The 20,753-nt window shown below is 38.1% G+C and overlaps 1 protein-coding gene across 1 annotated transcript in view; it reads left to right on the top strand.

The window, feature by feature from the left end:
• The first annotated feature begins 1,010 nt into the window (after positions 1-1,010).
• The window catches only part of NRAP (nebulin related anchoring protein), a 46,713-nt gene continuing 26,970 nt past the window's right edge, over positions 1,011-20,753 (top strand). Inside the window, exons 1-17 of the mRNA XM_040070748.2 lie at positions 1,011-1,255; positions 1,520-1,614; positions 2,309-2,396; positions 4,615-4,719; positions 5,255-5,359; positions 6,042-6,149; positions 6,973-7,077; positions 7,619-7,726; positions 8,685-8,789; positions 11,559-11,663; positions 13,364-13,480; positions 14,845-14,949; positions 15,880-15,987; positions 16,689-16,793; positions 19,191-19,289; positions 19,794-19,898; positions 20,447-20,554. Of these exons, the coding sequence (XP_039926682.1) occupies positions 1,184-1,255; positions 1,520-1,614; positions 2,309-2,396; positions 4,615-4,719; positions 5,255-5,359; positions 6,042-6,149; positions 6,973-7,077; positions 7,619-7,726; positions 8,685-8,789; positions 11,559-11,663; positions 13,364-13,480; positions 14,845-14,949; positions 15,880-15,987; positions 16,689-16,793; positions 19,191-19,289; positions 19,794-19,898; positions 20,447-20,554 (1,743 nt within the window). The 5' untranslated portion in view covers positions 1,011-1,183. The remainder of the gene's footprint in view (positions 1,256-1,519; positions 1,615-2,308; positions 2,397-4,614; positions 4,720-5,254; positions 5,360-6,041; positions 6,150-6,972; positions 7,078-7,618; positions 7,727-8,684; positions 8,790-11,558; positions 11,664-13,363; positions 13,481-14,844; positions 14,950-15,879; positions 15,988-16,688; positions 16,794-19,190; positions 19,290-19,793; positions 19,899-20,446; positions 20,555-20,753) is intronic.

The raw sequence follows: 20,753 nt of genomic DNA, 5'->3' as shown, positions 1-20,753 counted from the left end.
TGCTGCAGGCAGTGGGGCAGATGCCTGGATGACTAAGTAGACATTTACTCAGATTGAGATAACTCCTAGCTGTGTCCCAGGGTTATGGAGCCCTGCAGCTGGAGGTGCTATGACTGGGTGAGATGTAAATCTTAAATCCTGACAATTTGTAGCTGGTAGAATTTAACAGCTTCTTTTGTTCAGAGCAGACTTCACAACCCCAATAACTTGCTTGAATACTAATATCAGACATTCCTAATCATTTTTTGGTGAAGGAATTTTTATGCTCTGATCTATTCCAGTCTACTCTTGATGAATACTGTTAAATAGCTACTTTGTTCATTCTATTCAAAAGTAAATGGTTCCTTTCTGAAGCTTTTCCTGTAGGAGATAGAAGTTTGGATTTGTACCCATCATGTTTAGAACTCCTTGAGATAAGAGGCTTTGCCTGTTTCACAGTGCATCCTCCTACTCCTGGAGATGGAGTGAGAGGTGGATGAAACAGGAAGATATGAGAAAAGAGTGTGCTCTGCTCTGCTGACATAATATACAAGGTGAAACTGAGCTGGCACCAAAGGAAAAAAAATTAATGGCAGTGAACTTCTATATCCACTCAATGGCCAGGAAGCTTCAAGCCCATCTCTGGCCTGTATCTCTGGTGGGACCTCCTTCTGCTATGAGGCTGCTCCTAAATACACAATAGTCTCCTCACTTGTTTATCAGAGTGAGGAGAAACTAAGGGTATATTGTTGCTGCTCTATTAAAGGTTGCGTTGGAGGTTTCCTCCCAAATTTGCCCTAAACCAGGACAGTACTTTTCTCTTCATCCTGGGCTTATGACAGCAAAACTGAAATACAAAATGATCAGGCTCTAACATTCACATGGACGTGATTTGTTTCTGTGAGTTCATTCTTCTATTTAGAGAAAGATATCGCTACCCTCCCTTCTGCACTGACACAGTTGCCAAAATAACCGCTCTTACTAACTGGCAGCTTTAAAAGCCAGCCTGCAGCTGACTTTGAAACAGAAGGTCAGCAAAGGGAGCAACAGACTTCAAATCACAGCTTTAATGGGAGCCATTGACCACAGCAAAAGGCCTTGACTGGAGTGTCTAGAGTGTGCTTTGCACAGGCCAAAAAGTCACTTTCATACTCTTTGAACCTTTTGTATAAACCTATATATTTTTCACTCTGTGGATTTCAAGATGAATGTGCAGCCGTGTGCTAGATGTGGCTATGGGGTTTACCCTGCTGAGAAGATTAACTGTATAGATCAGGTCAGTTCTCTTTCTTTATCATTTTGGACTATAATAAATGTACAGATTGGCACTTCTGACACTGTGCAAATCTCTCAGTTCCAAAAGTTCTTCGCTCATAACTGGGTTCAGAACTGAAATGAATTAATAACACGCATAAACTTGAAGAAAAAAATAGTCAAATTCATTAAATGAATGAATGTTAATAGTGAGATTTGAAACTTAGCAGAATAATAGCAAAATACAAATCATGTCTCTTTGGTTTCTTTTTTGTGGCATTTCCAGACGTGGCATAAAGCCTGTTTTCACTGTGAAGTATGCAAGATGATGTTAACAGTAAACAACTTTGTTAGCCATGAGAAAAAGCCTTACTGCCAAGCGTAAGTGTATTTTTTTTTTTTTAAGGAAAATTTTAATTTGGCTAGCCATTTTAATGTAATGGAATATCACCATTTGGACTCAGTCTATCCCATGTGTGATGTGAAATTAGGTATTGTCAGTGCCTTCATGCTTATCTTTGGATTTACCTGAATAACGAATGATGGAAAACTCTTTTTACCGTGTATAAAGCTTCCTCATTTGGGCAGTGTGTTAAAAGATACCAGATTAATTTCCATTTCAGTATTGCGGGAATAAAATAAAACCAAGCACAAAATTCAATGCTTTCCAAATCAGCTGTTAAGAGTTAACAAGGTTGAGCTAATCATAAGGAAAATGTATAAAATGCAGATTTTGGAGTTTGCTTGTTCTAGGAAGTTTTTATTTTATAATGATCAATTCCTGTCAAATTTGTCAGCAGAAAAAGGAGAGATGACAGTTGTTTTTTATTCTATTATTCTCTTTTGTTATTAGAAACACAGCATTGATATGATGATCATTAAAATTAATTTTGCTCTAGGCAGCTACTCCCTACAATAATAACTTGAATGTAATCTAAGATCTCTCTGTGAGTGGGGGAAAAGTTGTGTATAGAGGGGTGGAGGCTGGTATTATGTTTTTGAGTGCTTGAAGAGAACCTTTCTAGTGGGCTGTCTGGTACATTCCTAATATGCTTTTACGCTTTCCCTTTTCTAGGCACAATCCAAAAAACAATGCATTCACAAGTGTATTTGAAACACCAATAAATATGAATGCAAAAAAACTGTCAGAAGTGGTAAGTGAGGTAAGAAGCTTGAGGGTCAAATGTGTTTGTTCTACATTTTGATAACATATTTATGCCTCTTGATTTGTAAGTATAAATATGTGCTTTTCAGTTACCTCCCTGTGTTCTTTTAGATCAGTAAGATCTCAGCTGGCTTTGAATCATGATTTTTTTTTTTTTTTCAATGTGATTACTCACGTGAAAGAAATCTTAGATCTGGATTTTCTTCTGCTCTCAGAAGGAAAAATTGATTGGAGCTCCTCACCTGTATATCTGATAATCTATAGGGAAGCACAGTAGAGAGCCCAGAGCTGTGTAAAACTCAGTGACTAAGTAGGGTTGCGCAACCTCTGGGATCAAGAAACAACCGGGACTTCCTTTGCGGTCTCATCAAGAACTTCTCCGAACAAAAACTTCTCCGACACAACAGATGAGTTCTGGCCAGGTGGGACGCAGGCACGAGTTCCCACCGGCGCTCTGCGGGTGTTTCCGCCCCGCCCGAGGCGCGGAAGCTCAGCCGCGTTTTCCCGGAGCTGTTCGGGGGATGGAGGCGCATCCCCCCGCGGGCGCTGCCGTTCCCCCGCCGGCCGCCAGGGGCGCTCAGGGCCCGCCGGCGTGCCCGCCCCGGCGCCTCCCGCATTGCTTCCCTCCTGGCGCATCTCCGAACCTGCGCTCCCGGGAATCCGGTCAAATACGGGAAACACGGCAAAAAACACAGCCCATGGCTCTGTCTCGCCTCTCTGCACGGTGCTGTCTTCTCGAACGTCGCATATTTCTTTATTGTAAAATATCGTTACTCATTGTGAATATACCTCTCAGGCAAAGCAGCGTGTTTGGATGTGATTAGCCATCACTAAAATTAACGAAGGAAGTGTGTCTTAGATTATGGTGTGCTAAATTCATTCTGATGTCCTGTATCAGCTGTAAAAACTTGATGCACATGAGTAGCCCTCGTCAGGCACCGTATCATTCATCATTTTGTACAGCATTCTTACGCCTCTGTTTTTGCAGTATCATGGGCTGTAACTATTTCAGCAATGACTATTTCACTTACTTTAAACCGGGTGTGACGGATCTGCTGAGGAATGAGTTTGGGATTACTGCAGGTTCTATTTCTGGTTTAGGCAGTGATATGAGACTGGTACTTCCAGTGCATGTGAGTACACAAGCCAGAGAAATTATAGCTCCAAGATCACTTTCCCTTGTTTTATACACCTTAAACACCTTCTGTCCTTTTCAATCACATAATGAGGTTCTGTTCCAGAGATAAAATTACTAAGGGTAGTAAAGAATCTGATTCTGAGGTATCTGCTTAAAGGAAGTACTTCTGTAAAAATTCTGAGAGCAGGAAAATTTTTCACTAGAAAATGTATAAAATAATGATAACTTGGGAAAAGGTTTCACTTGCTACTATGGAAGCTTGTTGTTTTTATATTTAAGTTTATTTCTGATGCAGAAAATAGAATGTTTCTTCAATCCCAACATGATGTTCTCACATAAGTCTTATGTTGAGACATCAACTGGAATGCAGAGATGAAAATTAAATCTCTCTCTACAGAATTTCTGTGTTTGCAGGCAAATCATTCAGCTCTCTGCATCACTGTGCCTTATTTACAAATGGGAATGATGATACATGTGCTCAGTAACATTTCTGTCCAGTCAGTTTAAATTTCCTCCTCTGAATTTTTAGGTATGAAGAGAGAGTTGTATAACAGAGCTGTGATTTCAGCTGGATTTCTACATGCTATCATGATAAAAGTAGCAGTAGGAACATAATGACCCAGGACTAAATACAGTATTCATTTACATATGTACAGTTAGGATATGATACTTTGTGGACACTCTGCAGGGAAATAGGAGAGTAGAATATTGCTCACTTGGTAATAGTTTTTTCATCTATTGCATTGACACATCCTGCTTAAAATTTCTTAGGGATTTCAATTCTCATAGATTATTTCCCCCAAATTTGATCTAAGGATCAAATTATTTCAGAATGTCATGCCAGATTTCAGGGGTAATATGCTGCTCCTTTACAGATGTGCAGCTTCTATGCTGGCAGAAATCTTAGGTAGAAGCTGGGCATGGACTGGAAAGCAGAATTTTAGCCTTAGGGTTAAATGCAATTGTCACCTTATTTGTGTCCCCTTTTATTCTTCTCCAAAGTGGGTGTGTGCTAGTATGTAGTAATAAACAACTAAAATGAGTCATTATCTTTTTTTTTTTTTTTTTTTTTTTTTAGATAAAATATCGAGAAGAGAGTGAACAATTAAAATCAGTCTTTCAGTGGGATGTAAGGTCCAGAGAAATCGAAAATGTCTATAAAGCCCAACAACTGGCTACCCAGGTAAGAAATATCCCTTGAGTCTCCAAGCCAGCAGCCTGCAGGACACCAAGGATTGGCTCTGGCTGTCCTGATTGTTAGGTGCTTATCCACGACATTTCAATGCTAAAAAAAAAAGTCTTTGCTTCTCATTTGGCAAAACTTTTCAAGGTGAAATAGCTCAATTATAGCTTAGGATAGAAGAATCAGAAGGTGAGGGGGGAAGAGCGTGTCTGTAGTCAGCTGTTGGGGCTGCTGCATGTGCAGCCATACTCCATGTGTCTTCTCTCTACTGGCACTGGAGCTTCACAGCAGGTGATCTGATTCCCAGGGGGTATTATTTGAGTTTCACTCCAGGATCCGAGATCCTGTCATCTTGATGTCAGTTCTCGCTATACAAGTTCTGCCTTGGCACTCTGAAGGGATGTGGAATGTAGGCCCTGTGCTGCACAATTTCACTTCCACAGCACTGTGTGTCTCCTTTTTTTCCCTGTCAGATCAGCTGTTTGAGTGTTAAAACCAGGGTGAAGATAGGTAGTTATTTATTCCTGTTTTGTAGAATGCTTACTATGCTGCCTATGAGGAAGGAAAATCGTGGTACCCAGGAACAATCCCAGATCCTGAGATGGTCAAGATAACACAGGCACAGAAGGCTCTGACGGACGTAAGTGGCCTGATGTTTGGCATTATTTTCATGGTCTGTCATATTCTGAAGACTTACAAATGCATCAAAGTCAGTCTTTGGTAAGATGTCACCTCCAGGCTTTGCAGGAAGAATATCCAGAGGGTCTGTCTGCACTCTGATCTTTGTTAAGATGTTGCCAAAGGAGAGACCGATGTTTATTTCTATCAGTAACAATACTCAGCCATGTAAGCAATTGAACTCACATAAGAATTTTATTGCCATCATACATTTATGTATTTATGTTACTTAGAGGCGCTTCAACTACTGACCAAACTGAGGTGGTCTGATCCAACAGACAGTGCTCTTTCTGTCAGTAGAGCAGAGCTCATGATGGAAAATGTGTCATATTTTACACAGACCAGACTTTCATTGACTGAATTTCCATGACTGATGAACATCATGTCTGAATTATGACTGTGTCCATACAATGGGCTAATGACCTAATCAACACAGGCAATTAACAGTGGATAATTGACACGAATGAGAAATGTTTTCTGTTGTGTGTAGGAAATAGTTGTAACTAACAAACTTAAAAAGTGCAGACACTTTAATCTGTTTACTTCTAAATAAAGTGATGCATACCTTCAGGAAGGAGGCATGAAAAGAGGAATCACATTAAACTACACTGGATTCTTTTCTAATAAACAAATTCATCTTCTAGTTTCAATATACAGAGGAATATGAGCCACGAAGAGGCAAAGGCAGCTTCCCTGCTATGATCACTCCAGGTTATCAGGTTGCTAAGAGAGCCACCCAGCTAAGCAGTAATGTAAGTCACAGGGGTTTTTAATTATATGTTACACTTCTGAATTTGGAGAATCCTGGGTTCAGGCCATTTGCTTAAGATGTTAGATTCTATGGTGAATATTTGTTATATTGTTACAAAGTGAGAAAATATTAACGTGATGCAGAAAACAGGGTTCATAAACTACTTGGTCTGGGAAGACAATCATATAGAATAAATGACAATGTAGATATTTCCTGGAAAATGTAGCAACTTTTGCCATAATTTATCCCAAGCTGAAAAAGATTGTGACTCACACTGAAACGTTAATTTAATTCATTACCTTTGCTTTCACATTATGGCTTTTTTCATCTATATATTTACATTTGACATTTTTCACTTTATTATTTGACACCAAATAGCTGTAATATTGAAATTAATTCATATACAAGCTACTTTAAATTTATGCAGAGAAAATTGCTTATTTATAAAAAGAGCAGTTCATATGAAAAAGATAAACAAAAATCAATCCTATAAAAATGATTTAAAAGTATTTCATTGTTTTCTGCAGATACTATCTACATTGTCATTGCAGTATGATCTTGGGACATCAACGACTATTCTCATGTTATTTTAATCAAATGTATGGCTCACATAAATCAAGTGAAAATTTGGATACCTGGGTCCATTTCTGTCTGTTTCTGAATTCACTTTTAGGAAATTGGGCCTTAAATATATGGATAGCTTGACTGTAGAGAGCAGAGAGTGTCACAGCTGCTGTTGCTCATTTTGTCTTGAAGCCTTCTGATAGGAAATGTACTTCTGCTGCTTATTGTTTGTAATATGGATATATATTTTTCCTCTTCAGGTGGAATATAAACGTGGACATGAAGAGAGAGTTTCAAAGTTCACCTCTGTTGTAGACACTCCAGATATTCTTCATGCAAAGGCTGGAGCACATCTTGCAAGTGACGTAAGTAAGACAAAATAGATTGATTAGTTTTTGGCTCTGCAAGTGGTTCCTGGGATATTTATAAATTACTTGAAAATATGAACACAAAGAAAAATAAAATTATTTTAAAGCCAGAGTTGTTTTACCATTAAGTGTTCAATACTTACATTTACAAAAACCACATTCAATTTGAGGCCATTTTAGGCTGTCAGAACAGAAGCTGAGGAACCAGTCTGTTCCATACCCAGCAACTGGCTGCCATGCAAAGTAAAGAAAAAAGCTGCCTGACTAATGTAAATAGAGCAGGCATCTTGCAGACACCTTAAGTATTTTCTTTAAACAGGTCTTTTCCTCCTACTCCCTGAGCAAGACAAAGGGGCCATGCAGATGTGTGATTGTGTAGTTAAAGACCAAATTGCAAAGATTCAGACTTCATGGTTCATCTTCCTTTTGGCAGATGACAGCCATCGAACGCCTGGCTTTGCAACTTTAAAGATTGATTATGTGTGCAATCAAGATACATTTGCTCTAATTGCTCCTGAACTGTCCTGAATTTTTACAGCTGAAATACACAGAAGACTTTGAAGAACGGAAGGGAAAAGGCAGCTTTCCTGCTATGATCACTCCAGCTTATCAAATAGCCAAGAGAGCGAATGAATTAGCCAGTGATGTAAGTGTCCAAAGCAAAGTCTCTTTTGGGAAAGAAAATATTAAACTGCCACACAAATTTTTTTACTGGCGGAAATTCCATGAGCATAGCATACTGATCTTCAGTGGCTTTCTTTTCCTTTCCAAACATAACAAAACCGCAACACCCTTATGCTCTTTAATAAGCACCATAAAAGGACAACAGTATTCCTTCAAAATGTACAGTTAATTGTGCTTTGTTATTGGAAACTGAAAGAAAAGGTCTTTTTGTTGGAGAAGATAGCATATGGAAGAACATATAACTCAAAGGAAGTGAATTTAAAACATTAGTGAGAGTCATTGAAGAAAATAAGGGATCCTTAATTTTGAAGTAAAAACAACTGACTCTAAAACAATTACATGTTTTTGTTTGCCTTTGATCTGTGGAAAAACCTTCACTTTTGTCAGCAAACACACATGGTGATTAAAGGGCAGCATCAGGTTACAGGCATTGTTTTGACTTCAGCAAATGTAGTGCGAATCTTGGTCTAAACTTGAAGGTTGATTGTCTAAAATTCCCTTTATCACTGGGGATGAAGCATCTTTCAGAAACAAACACGTTTATTGATGGGGTCCACGTGACCCTGTGGTAAAAAAGTGCTCTGTGGTAACTGTGAATTTGCATTACGGTCAGTTCTATTTTTTAAACTGCTGGAACGGGGATTAGCCACTGTCAAGCAGGTGGTGCTGAACATACCGAACCAATGGTCTGGGTTGAAATGCCAAGTCCTGTGTTCCTACTGCATTATTAAAAAGTACACCACTAGTTCTGTTTTTTATATCTTCAAGTGGCATATTTGACTTGTGCGGCTTGGTGGCAATGGGAATTTTGACAATCCTTTATTGACAACATGTGCATGTCATTGGTTGTTATTTATTGTGCAGCATCTGTGTACCAGACTAAACTCACCCGGATTATTCGTTTCCTTTTTTCCTGTTAGGTAAAGTATCATCAAAGATATGAAAAAGAGATCAAGGGAAAAGCCAGCCATACAGCTGGAACAGATGTTGCTTTTGCAAGAGAAAATGTAGATCAACATGGACAGGTATGCAACATCCAAGAGATAGCCATGCTGATGTTGATCATTACTAGAGCTGATTGCTCAAAGCTTTAGAAACGGGTGACACCTATTTTCACTTTGTTTTCCTGCTTGAGAAAACAAGGTTTGAGGGGAAAGGATGGTGTACAAACAGCACTGTGCTCCTGAAGTGGAATGTATCTGTCACTGGCACCTAAAGATGTGACTACAAGGTGGCTCCTGTCACTGCATGACCCTTATGGTAGGGCCATTCCTAAAGACTGACCTTGGCAAATTTTATCTCTGCGCATGTATGCTCTCTACATTTCTATTGTGGTGTTGTTACGAATTGCACTGAAACGTGTTTTCTCGAGGAAATATTCCCACTCCATGAACAAGGAAATTCAGTCAGGAGAAAAGCAAAAGGGTTGTGAAATGGTAGAAAGCTGGCAGATAGTTAGGTGCCTTCTGCCCGCTGGTGTTTTCACAAATATTAGGAGCTTTGCAGCTCTAAATATGTGTAAACAGCACTGAATCTCTTAGATACACAATCTCTTTAGATTTCACCTCCTCTACAAAAGGGAGCCTGACAAGCTGTAGTTCTGTATTTGTGGAACAATATAGGCTTTAGTTCTGTTTTGGTCAGTGGCATTCCTTTTGCTTATGTTTCATTTTTAAGGGAATGCAATTGGTTTTGTGGTCACCCAAAATGCACCCAAAGTTTTATTCCAATTCTATTAGGGAAATGGCACAGCTAAGTAGAACTGAATGAAGGTAAATGGAATTTGAAAGGAATTGAATAGTGGTGTTGTATAAAGAAAATTATATGGTTATTCTCAGGGGTTTTTGTCCTGCTCCTCAGCAGGTCCACATTCTTTGGAGAATTGAAGGAACAGGGGTGGTACTTTCCTAAAACCTTTGGTATTTTTACATTTCTTCACCTCTTCTGTCCAAATCTACAATTAGTATTCTGTGGAAAGCAAGCCATCCTTGAAGAATATGAGTTCAGAATTGTAGCAATGAAGCCTTCAATTAGTTCTGTCTTTTGAACTGCTACAAGTTCTAATAGGAATAAACAAATAAAATTAATTTGAAAAAGTACTAATTACATTTCCAAGCATTGGAATGCTTCTGTTTTAGAATTAATTTAAGTTTTCTTTCTTTGAAAGTATCTTTGAAACTTCAGTCATGGACTTCAAATTCAATTTGAGTTTTAATCTTTATAGATTTGATACTGATATTATTAGTCAAATAACACAGAGTCACTGAAATTAATGGAACTTTCTGAGTAAATTGTGACTTAACATGGGTAAAGGGATTAGATTTCTAACTGTTGAGATCATCAACAATGAATTGAGAGTGCATCAGACATATATATATATATACACACACACACACACACACATAAATATATGAGTATTTATATATATAACATGAGACAATTTAAGGAACCTTAACATAAAATTCCTGTGCTGAACATCTGTTTTGTTCATGTTTCAAAACTTTAAGAATGGATAAAATAGTTTTCTGAAACTTTGAATGTATGCACAATATTAGAAATTATATAAATATGTATTTAGGAAAGTTAGAAGCAAAAGACAGGTTGGCCTGGTGGATTCAAACTCCTGAATGGCATTTTAAGAAATTAACTCAGCTATATATAATCAACTATTTTTTTTTTTCTATGCCTGTTTATAGAATACTTTAATGCCATTGTAACTATGGCATCGTATTTTTCACAAACTTGTGGCATGACCTATTTTAAAATGTGACATTGATGGTGCACAAAATGACCTACAATGGATGGTTTCACACTGAGAACACACAAAGGAGATAGCCCAGATATTTGTAGTCCTTCCTGTCTGTGCTCTCCATGGCATTCTTGACATGCATTCTATTCGTGGCACATTCTATTTTCACTCAAACTGCCTCTTTGCTACAAAAGGTTTACAAAATATTGCAGAGAAGACACTTTGCACTATATCTAACTTGTTCTTATTCTTGTTTGTACTCCATATTCTTCCCAGACCTTGCCATAGAAGGCTTTGGGATGATTATTGCCCATTACAACTTAAAAAAATAATCTCCAGTATTTTGCTGTTAAACTATCTAAATGGCTTTCAAATTGACAAATATTTACACATAAACTTATCTATAGATGGATGTAGGGGTGTTATTTCCACAAGAATTGTTTTGGTTTTTTTTAATCAGACAAATGGAATTCTGTAATTTTGTTCATTAAGGAGTTTGGCATCTTGATATCTAGGTATCTCTGCTTCATTTATAAATCCCTTCTTCAAAGTACATCACTGCACTAAAGAGCTATTATTTTTGGTCAATTATGCTGTGAAAAATGACCATGGAAAGATCAAACAGCTACTGTAACACCACAAAGGAAGGCAGATCCTATGTTAAGCTTGTTAAGTTTAAGCAAATCTCCTGGCTAACCAAACCATTAGCTATTTTTATAATATTCCAGGGAAGCATGTGTTGACAAACAGAGAGGCAAGCAGATATCATCTCTGTAAGAAATGAGGTGAGATCAGAAGGGTGTACGTCATTGTGCACTTGAATGCTATCTTGACCACAGCTAAATAGCTACCTAAATTTCTCTTGGAATGCAACACAGGTAACTTAACAGGTCAATTTATTCTTTTATTTTAGTCATTTTCATTAAAAAAAAAAAGCTATTGAAGCCATGAACCTGTCTGCTAAAAAGGACTGTGGGGCTTTGTAAAATAACCCATGGCCTTACCTGCTCTTGTGTGACGAGTAAACACTCTGAATTTTCTTCAGGGATATATGGATGAGTTTGAGGAACGCAGAGGGAAAGGAAGCTTTCCTGCTATGATCACTCCAGCTTATCAAAATGCCAAGAAAGCAAATGAATTGGCAAGTGATGTAAGTATGAAACCTGAATCAATACAATTCATAAACAATTAAAAACAGCAGTTTGTCAGAGCAATGCCTGGGAGGAGAATGCTAAAACTGCACTTGAGAAGTAAACAAAAGTGACATTTCTCTGCGTTGCTGGGAACTGGGTGGCTCAGGGGATTAATAATATCCATTAATAGAAGGGGACACAGCTCCAACTTGCATGAGGGAGGAGATGGATGTAGCAGCTAATGGGGATCCCTACTGTTAGGTTAACCCTCCTGGCAAATCTGCACCTGTATTATTAATGAAACCTTCAACAGCCTTAATCATCCTGTGGACTACTGCGGAATTCCCAGTAGTGAATAAATGGAGGATGAACGAACTGTACTGGTTTTGATATTTTGATGTATCGTGCCTCTAGCACAAAGCAAGTCATACTGAGGAAAAGAAGCATAGACTATGACACTGTCACTTCACAAAAGCCATCTTATTTCTGGGGTGTGATTTTTGGTTTTGACTGGTAAACGAAAGAATTGGCAAAGAGGCGGTGGTGTGTGATTCCTGCATTAGAGGGCCTCAGCCCTGTTTGGGGAGACCCTTTCTGGCAGTGACAAAAAATGGGTCATTCTGTAGGGCAGTACCCTGTGGCTGCTCTGAAGGGTTCCTGTGAGTGACAACTTTTGTAGTGTGGACACCTGTCCCCAGTGGGGCTGTCTGAGCTGATGAGCTCAGTCTGTCTTCTGGGGAGCTAACAGATGCTTGAGTCCTTCAGCTTGTGTTAGACTGGACTAGACACGAGCAATAAACTGGAGTGAAAGGATCAGTCATGTCCTGTTACCTGACCTTATCACTGAGGGAATCTAAAACACCCCTGTGACCAATCCCAGTTTGATGACAAACCCGGTGATCACCTGTTTAAACATGAAATATTTAACCTTTCCAGATAAAGATTACAGTTTCATAGGTTTTCATAGGAAAATGCTAATGGTCAGTAGTTTCCTCATTAATTTATAATACACAGAGAAGAGGAGGATTAAACCTTACCAACCTGCCTTATGGTTTCAAAGCCTGAGGAAATGTGTGCAGACTTGGAAAATTAAAAAAAAACAAAACAAAACTCTTTGCATTTCAGTTCATGTAAAATAACTTATAAAAGGCCAAATGCTACCTCTCTTCACCCATCCAAGTTTAATTTACCTCAAAACCTGATGTCTAAATTAAATTTAGAAATCCCTTATTTCAATCTTGATTTTGTAGAGAAATATAATTCTCTTAAACACACTAAAACTACAAAAAGATACATCTTTTTAAAAAGCTGGTTTTTACAAAAGGAAAAGCTTTCAGAGCCCTTGATGACTATCTGTAATGCTCTGACTAAAATTAAGCTCCGAGGATTAACTTCATTAATAGAAGTGCACACAAGCTCCAGCCAAGAATCTGCGAGTAATCTGTTCAAGCTATGAACAACAACCAGTGCAGTTCAGTCTGTGTCAAAAATTTACAAAAAATGTTATCTAGTAAAATGTCTTGAGAGGGACTGTGGAGGGCTATGGGTTTTTATTTGGGTTATTCAAGGTAGTAAATTCAGCGTTTCAGCTTGGCAAGTTCCATTTACTTATCAAAGCAAGCACAGGGAAGGTATTATCCTGACTCATGAAGCCAGTCTAAATAGTAAGGATGAAAAGGTGCACATCTATTTTATAATTCTCCCTACTTCTTTTCAGATAAAATACAAGAAAGATCTTTCCAAGATGAAAGGTGCAGCTCACTTTCACTCCCTAACAGCTGAAGACAACTTGGTCCTTAAACGAGCCCAAAGTGTTAACAAGCTTGTCAGCGAGGTAAGGGCTTGAATCGATCTCTTAACAAGTTTGGGAGCAGCTCATACAAACATTTGTGTTTGATGAGAAAGGACTGCAAGTTAAAAAAAGCTGTTGTTCTTACTGCATTGTACATTAAAAAACAAACAAACAAACAAAAAATCATCTGTGTGTAGCACAGCAGCTGGAGAGAAAAGCTCAAGGCCAGATCTTCAGGGGCTGCATTCTGGCCCTTCCAATCATCTGTAGGAGAGTGTGGGGAATTAACCCCTGGAGAGTGACTCTAGTTCTGACCACATGAAGAATCAAAATCTGAAAAAACCCATCCCAAACCTGAATTGTGCTTTTAATATGATATTAAGATACAATGCTTTAGGATGAGTTGGGTTTGTACCTCAGAGTGTCTCAAAGGGTATTCTAATAATCAAAAAATAAGAACAGAGACAAAATTTATCCCATTCTGGTTATGCAGATTGCTGTTTTCTTCCATCATGTGAAAGACTGTGTGTCACTGATAATTGATTCTTTTTCTGCTTGGTAAGGAAAGATTGCAAGAGAATTCTCAGTAGATTCTGAATTATTAATTTATTTATAGTGTCATATCAGCTATAAAACTATTAATAAATGTGAGTTTCTAGAACTTCCCCATGGCAGTTTAAAAACTTATACTCTTGAGATGTCAAAGTATAAAACCTTCAATAATGAAAAGCCCCTGGAAGTAGGGCTGGAAGGGGCCTCCTGGGCCAATGAGTCCTGGCTCCTGCTGGTTCAACACAGCATCCTATAATCCTCCTATTCCAATTTCCAGCCTACATTTATTCCTGTCCACTTTGTTAGCACTGTGTTTTGTGCTAGCGTTGCCCTTTAGTTTAAAAAGTTCTCCTCCCTGCATGGCTACTTTTTTTGAGGGGTTTACAAATATATCATTTTCTTCTCTCTGCCTTTGATTTCCTCGACTAAGCAAGCTGAGTTCTTCTCATCTCTCAGTCCTTCACTGCAGCTGTTACAGTCTGTGTACATGTTCCTTAAACAGGAATTACTGTAAGAATAAAAAGCTCTTGCTGGAATCTGGCACATTTGTACATGTTCATCTGCTCCACAGTCACCTTAGAATTTATTTTATATCACTGTTTTTTAATAGATTTCCTCCTGTCATTATCTTGCATACTTTGCAGAGGATGAAATTGCCTTTCTTTTGCCTATAAAATGAGAATTGAGTATTTGAAAATTCTCTTCATAATGATTTTCATCACATGCCATCTGATGAAAACCATGTATCAAAATCTCTGAACAGCATCTCTGCCTAATAAAAAGTGGGTGAAGGAACTTGATAGAGCAGATCAGGGTTTTACCATAGCTTCCCATTGTGCATTTTTGTCACTAAGGTGGAGTACAAGAAGGATCTCGGAAACAACAAAGGCAACAGCATGAACTACTGTGACACTCCACAATTCAAGAATATGAGCAAGATCTCAAAATTCACCAGTGATGTAAGTTTTCAGTACCTCGTGTCTGGCTTCCTCGCCCTGATAGCTGCTGGAATCACAGGTCATCTGTGTGTGTTTGTTTCAGATAAATGTGTGCTGGAAATGTGATTATAACTGATTTTAGTCCGTTTTTGTACATCACTTGTCCTAGTGTGTCCTGATGTATAGCTGGGGCTCATTTTATTTAGGATTAGTAAAAGAGCTATTATGGTATTTGGAAGAGAGGTTACTTACCATATACTGCTGATCTAGAGGAGTAGCAGTCAGTTTTTACTGCTGTCTGTCATAATTATTACTTATTTCATGGTGCATGTCCATTTTCTGACTGGACAGTTAGGCAGAAGGTACTTCACCATAGTTCATGTCAGAGAGGATCATAATTACTGTGTGAAAATGATCTTGTTTCTCATGAAATACAATTTTGTTTCATATTGCCTCTTAAAATACTCTGAAATCCCAGAGGAGTAAATATTTTGCCATACAGCTGAGATGGTTGAATGATCAATTTTTCCTGTCAAATTCCTCACTCTGGGATTGGTGAAAGATGCACCAAAACAATCCAATTGTGTTCATTTGTCAATGCCTGAATATTATCTCCTTGGGACTTTGTTCTAGTATTTATTTTTGATGAAATGAAGATGTATCTTCTTTATGTGGCACACACACAGGTGATATGAAGAGCAAGTAAAGGATATCTTCTAGAACAAGAAACTCATAGAGGGTTTTAGCTTTTATTTTTTAAAGTACCAAGGCTGTTGTGGACTAATGAGCTCCTGTATTGGAGCAACACTAGTTGACCAGAGCTGTAACAATTTGCCTCCCTGCTGTAAAATAGGGAAACTCTGAAAAGCTGAAACTTTTCAGTAGAAAAGTTGAGTATATTTTCTCAGAGTATTTTTATCCTTTTTTTTTTTTTTTTTTTTTTTGGTACAGCTTAAATACAAAGAAACCTACCAGAATGAAATGAAAGGTCACTATGTGGGTATTGGCATGGACAAGAGGATGCTCCATGCCATGAAAGTTGGCAGCTTGGCAAGCAATGTGAGTCCCTTTTAATCACACTTGTATGGTTGATGTCTCCTGTCTTTCAGTTTTTCCAGAATTAAGTTGATAGAAAAATTTAAATCATACTGTACTGGGCGTCTGATGGATAGATAAGTTGAGAAGAGGGGAAATTCTGGAAACCCTTTTGTACTCTTTTATGGCTCACTGTGTGGAAGAAGTTAAAATAAGAAATTTCAGTGATCTGGCAACATACTGAGATCCTTCAGTTTTCTTTGACATCAGTAGGATGTTGAAGGTTGTTTGCCACCACCCCCAGGGTCAGACCTTTGCTGGAAGAAACAGTCTTTAATGAAGATTTCTGGATTCCAATTTAATTTACTGGGTTAGTCAAGAAGCTATTTCATTACATACCATTCCTTCAAGTACATTATTTACAAATCTGTAAGAAGCTTGAGAACTAAGCAGGAAGATAAAAGAGATGTGTCATAGGTGGAAGTTAAGTTAATGCTCCCACTGTTGGCATTGGATTAATTGAGAAGCTGAAAAAGAATCAATTAGTGGCTAAACTATGCAAATAATTTCATTTTCTTTGTCACTCATGACATTGAACTTACTTTGTTTCTTGTATTTAATATTAATATTATTGTTTCTCTTTTCCTCTTGACTGATAATTATTCAAAAAATGACAGCTGAGAAAAAAAGAATGATTTTTTTTTTTTGTTCTCCTTGTGTTTCAGATAGCCTATAAGTCTGATTACAAACATGACGGTGTTGACTACAATTACCCAGCTACTCTCACTCCTTCATACCAGACAACAAGAAAGTTGGTCCCTTTGAAAGATGTAAATAATTTTATGGTTTTGTTTTTGGTTTGTTTGTTTGGTTTTTTTTTTTTTTTTCCCCCTGCTGTGACTTGCATAGCTCATCATCAATCAGGAGAGATTGTGATAGATTTTATGTATCAAATGATGATTTAATGATAGGAGCAAACAGCCATTGCTAACAAAGTTAAAGCAAAAAAAGTGCAGTGTCGAGAGGTCTCAGAGCAATAGAAAGCCCTGCCATGTCCTGTCATTGCTTCAGTTCAGCAGTGAGTGTAGAGTGATGTGAAATCAGTGACTTCTGCCCTGCCCCAGCTCTGTGCTGTGGAAATCTCACCGTCCTGGGGCAGCTTCAACAGCAGCAGCAAGCACTGAAAGGACAGGGAGACTAAACCAGTGAATCCTTTGTGAACTCCCTGAGGACAGGTGCTCCCCTTTGAGGGGGAACTGGTTGGTCCCACACCCTTCCTCCAGCCTGGGGGGAGCCCCCCAGGTGACAGAGGAGCCCCCTGTGCCTGGGCGTGAGTGGGGCGCTGTGAGGAGGTTTGTGCACTGCTGTGGCTGTGTCTCTGTACAGCTCATGATGCTTTCACCTCTCACAAGCATTAAAAGCTTGACTGATCGCCTCTTCCACTGGCAGCTCACCATGTGCCTTAGTTGGGAGCACAGTCATCAGGCATTCTTATAAAATCGACAAGAAGAGAGCGGCAGCTCTGCAGGGCATTTCTGACTTCCTAAAGTATCTACACCCTGTCCTAGCACTGAATTTGCAAGAAACCCTGAGCAACATGCCTTACAGAGGTCAATAAGGTTGTGTGAGATTTATCTGGGCTTAAACACCTCTTCCAAGACAAGGATGGTAGCATGAAGAGCTAGAATTGGGAACCCTGATGTTTTTGAGGAGGTATTGGGTGTACTTCAACTCTGAGATGAACTATTGGCTCTACAGCAGTAATTTCAGCTTTGCCTTTGTAAAAGTTGAAAACAGCAAAATTCAGTGTTTGATTGCTCACTGTGTGAGAGAGCTGTGTTCTTAAAGAGCTCAAGGTAAGCATAAATTCATGTCCAAAATGTGAAGAACATTTCAGCGAGTCCAGGGGCTCTACAGCTGATAGTCAACATCGGGGTTTGAAACGCATAATTCCACCGGCCACAGAGACTCAGTTGCACCTGGTCCAGGATTTTGAATTAGTCCCAGGATTTGTATGCTCCTAAGTAACCAACATGCTTACTCTGAACTCTTTTAGGAATACAGCTCTCTCATGCACTAAGTAATCACATGAAGCAATAAATACACAGTTTCAGTTAAAAAGAAATGTTCCCTTGCCTTGGAATTAAAATTCTTTCTGTCTCTGAGGAAGCAAATGCACTGTTTTAAGTACCTTGATCACTTTGGACCTGTGAGACAATTCAGGCCTTTTTTCCTAGCTTTTCTCACTCTTGGCAAAATGAGGAAGTTTATGTGAGGATGTGGGAGATAAGAAGGTTTGCATTGAAATAGTTTCAGTAACTCAAAGTCACCAGAAATATGCTCCACTTTACTGGAAAGAGGTGTTCTTAAGGAACTAGTTTTAAGCAATGTGATTTACGGTATTTGCAAAGTGGTGATTAACTGCAGTGAATATTAATGAGGGCCTACAGAGAATAATATTGTGGTTTGTAGTGTAGCAATGAGTCCTTTTGCAGAAAGAGGTTTGAAAGGAAGCTTCATGTGTTTTTTTTTTTTTTAATCATGTATAATTTGGTGCTTTAACATATTTATTTTATAATTTATTGTTGTTGCTACCATATTAATGTGTTAGTAATTTAGTGGGCTCCAGTCCTCTTGATGGCTGACATTAAAATAATTTTTTTTTGTACTATAAATATACATTTTTCTTTTCTCAAAATCTAAACTAAACTCTGACCACACAGGGGAATTCTGTGGTTAATTTATTACACTTAAACTCAATAAAGAACCAAGTATAAGAGAGTTGATTTGCTCTACCCGGTGGTACACTGGACAAATCTCTTCAGAGACAGTTCCCATAAAAATTCTTGTCTGATAAAGATAAAAATGGATGAAGTGTTTGTTAAGAATATGAGTTTTATAGCTATGATGTGGGGGATTTTATAGCAATGATTTGCAGCTGGTGCTGCATCTTTGTAAGAATTTGTGGGTTTACAGGAAGGGATTATGAGTGAAGTAATTTTCAGAGTGGGATAAAAACTGTGACCACAGACAGGGAAACTTTAAGAGCACTAACTCAGATCTTATCCAAGAGATCCTGGCATTTTTCCTCGGCTCTATTTATTATGGTTTAAGTAATATTTTATTCATAGTATTAGTTAGCAAAACTTCATCACTGCAATCTCTCATTTTCCAGTCTGACAATTTCTTCCTTTATTATTATTTTTTTAAATTTTATTTTAAATTAGGTAAACTACAGGCAAAGCATAGACAAGCTGAAGTACAGCTCTGTTGCCAGCACTCCACAAATTGCTCAAGCCAAAATAAATGCTCAGCAGCTCAGCGATGTAAGTTCTGCCATCATTAGTCACTTTTGTTCATTAGAATGATGAGATAATTTACTTTCAGAGCATTTGTAGCTTTACGTGTTTTATTCTTGATAGTTTTTCAGCAGATTCATAGACACATCATGAATGCATATTGAGTGAAATCACTTTCAAAAATGTGGCAAGCATACCAATAGATCTAATATCTGTCTCTACTTTTAAGATTTGTGTCTGTGTGCTTTTTAAAGAAATTATTTTCTGTGTATTTATTAAGACAAGGTTTCAAATTATATCTTTTGTACTTAAAGATAATCAGTAGCTCTTTTATTTATAGAATAAATTTCTACTTCCTATGCTTAAGTTAGCCTTATTGCCTTCATATTTGCATCATAAATTCTTAAGAGTGTATTTATAATTTATGGCACAAATAACCTGAAATTTAACAGCAACCAATCAATCAAATGGTTGTATTTTTATTAAGTTAAAAATAACTGAGTTTCTTGCTGGCCTTTTCAACATATGCAGTTGAACTACCGAGCCCTGTATGAGAAGACAAAAACAAATTACACTCTGCCTCAGGATGTACCACTGTTAGTGAAAGCAAAAGCCAACGCTGAGTTATACAGCGAGGTAAGTCAAGCCTTGGGGAAATGCTGACGTTCATGCTGCTCCTAATAGACTGAAATTAATAGAAAGATGATGACACTCTTTCTGGAAGCACTTAGCCTTTATCATTTGGCTTTGTACTAAACAACATGAAATATGGTGCCCAGAATAGACAGAGATCCAATTTCAAGGACAGTGAAACCTCGAAACCTCTAGACTTTTCTTTCCAAGATATTTTCAGATGATCTGAATTTCTTTAAGTCAGTAAAACAATATTCACTCCGCAAAACTAACAGCTTCTGAGGTGACACTCATATGGAGAAACAACATTTGCACAGTTCTAGTAATTCAAAGTCCACTGAAGTCAATGGAAAGAAACAGTGAGTTCAGGCAACTTGGATCAAGCCCGCTGTTGCTCCATTCATAATTCTTGGCATTGAATAGTGATTCACTTTGAGTCTTGTGGGTTGAAACCAAGTGCTTGCAGGAAAAGCTGAATTTTTAGTGTATTTTTGTTTGAAAATCCTGCGTGTTTATGTGTAAGTGACATGTTGCTCTCTTTCCTTTCTCAGATTAAGTACAAAGAAGGCTGGGAGAAGAGTAAGGGCCAGGGCTTTGAAATGAAACTTGATTCTCTGCCTTTACTTGCTGCCAAAGCTTCAAGGGATCTTGCCAGTGATGTATGTTACATTTAGTTATCTGGGAATTATTCTTTATCTAAGTAGCTATTGCACAGGGAAATAAAGCATATCTCACTTCATCTGGATTTTTAAATCCTGTGTTTGGCTGTCCATCTTTCTCAATGGCTGATGAACAGTTGGAAACTTTCTCAGATTCTGCCGTGAAATTTCACTCTCCAAAACTTTTTAAAAATCATGT

Source organism: Hirundo rustica, chromosome 8, assembly GCF_015227805.2.
Source record: "Hirundo rustica isolate bHirRus1 chromosome 8, bHirRus1.pri.v3, whole genome shotgun sequence".
NCBI classification, from domain to species: Eukaryota; Metazoa; Chordata; class Aves; order Passeriformes; family Hirundinidae; genus Hirundo; species Hirundo rustica.
Note: the sequence above shows the minus strand (reverse complement) of the source record. Positions and strands in the feature narration are given on the sequence as shown.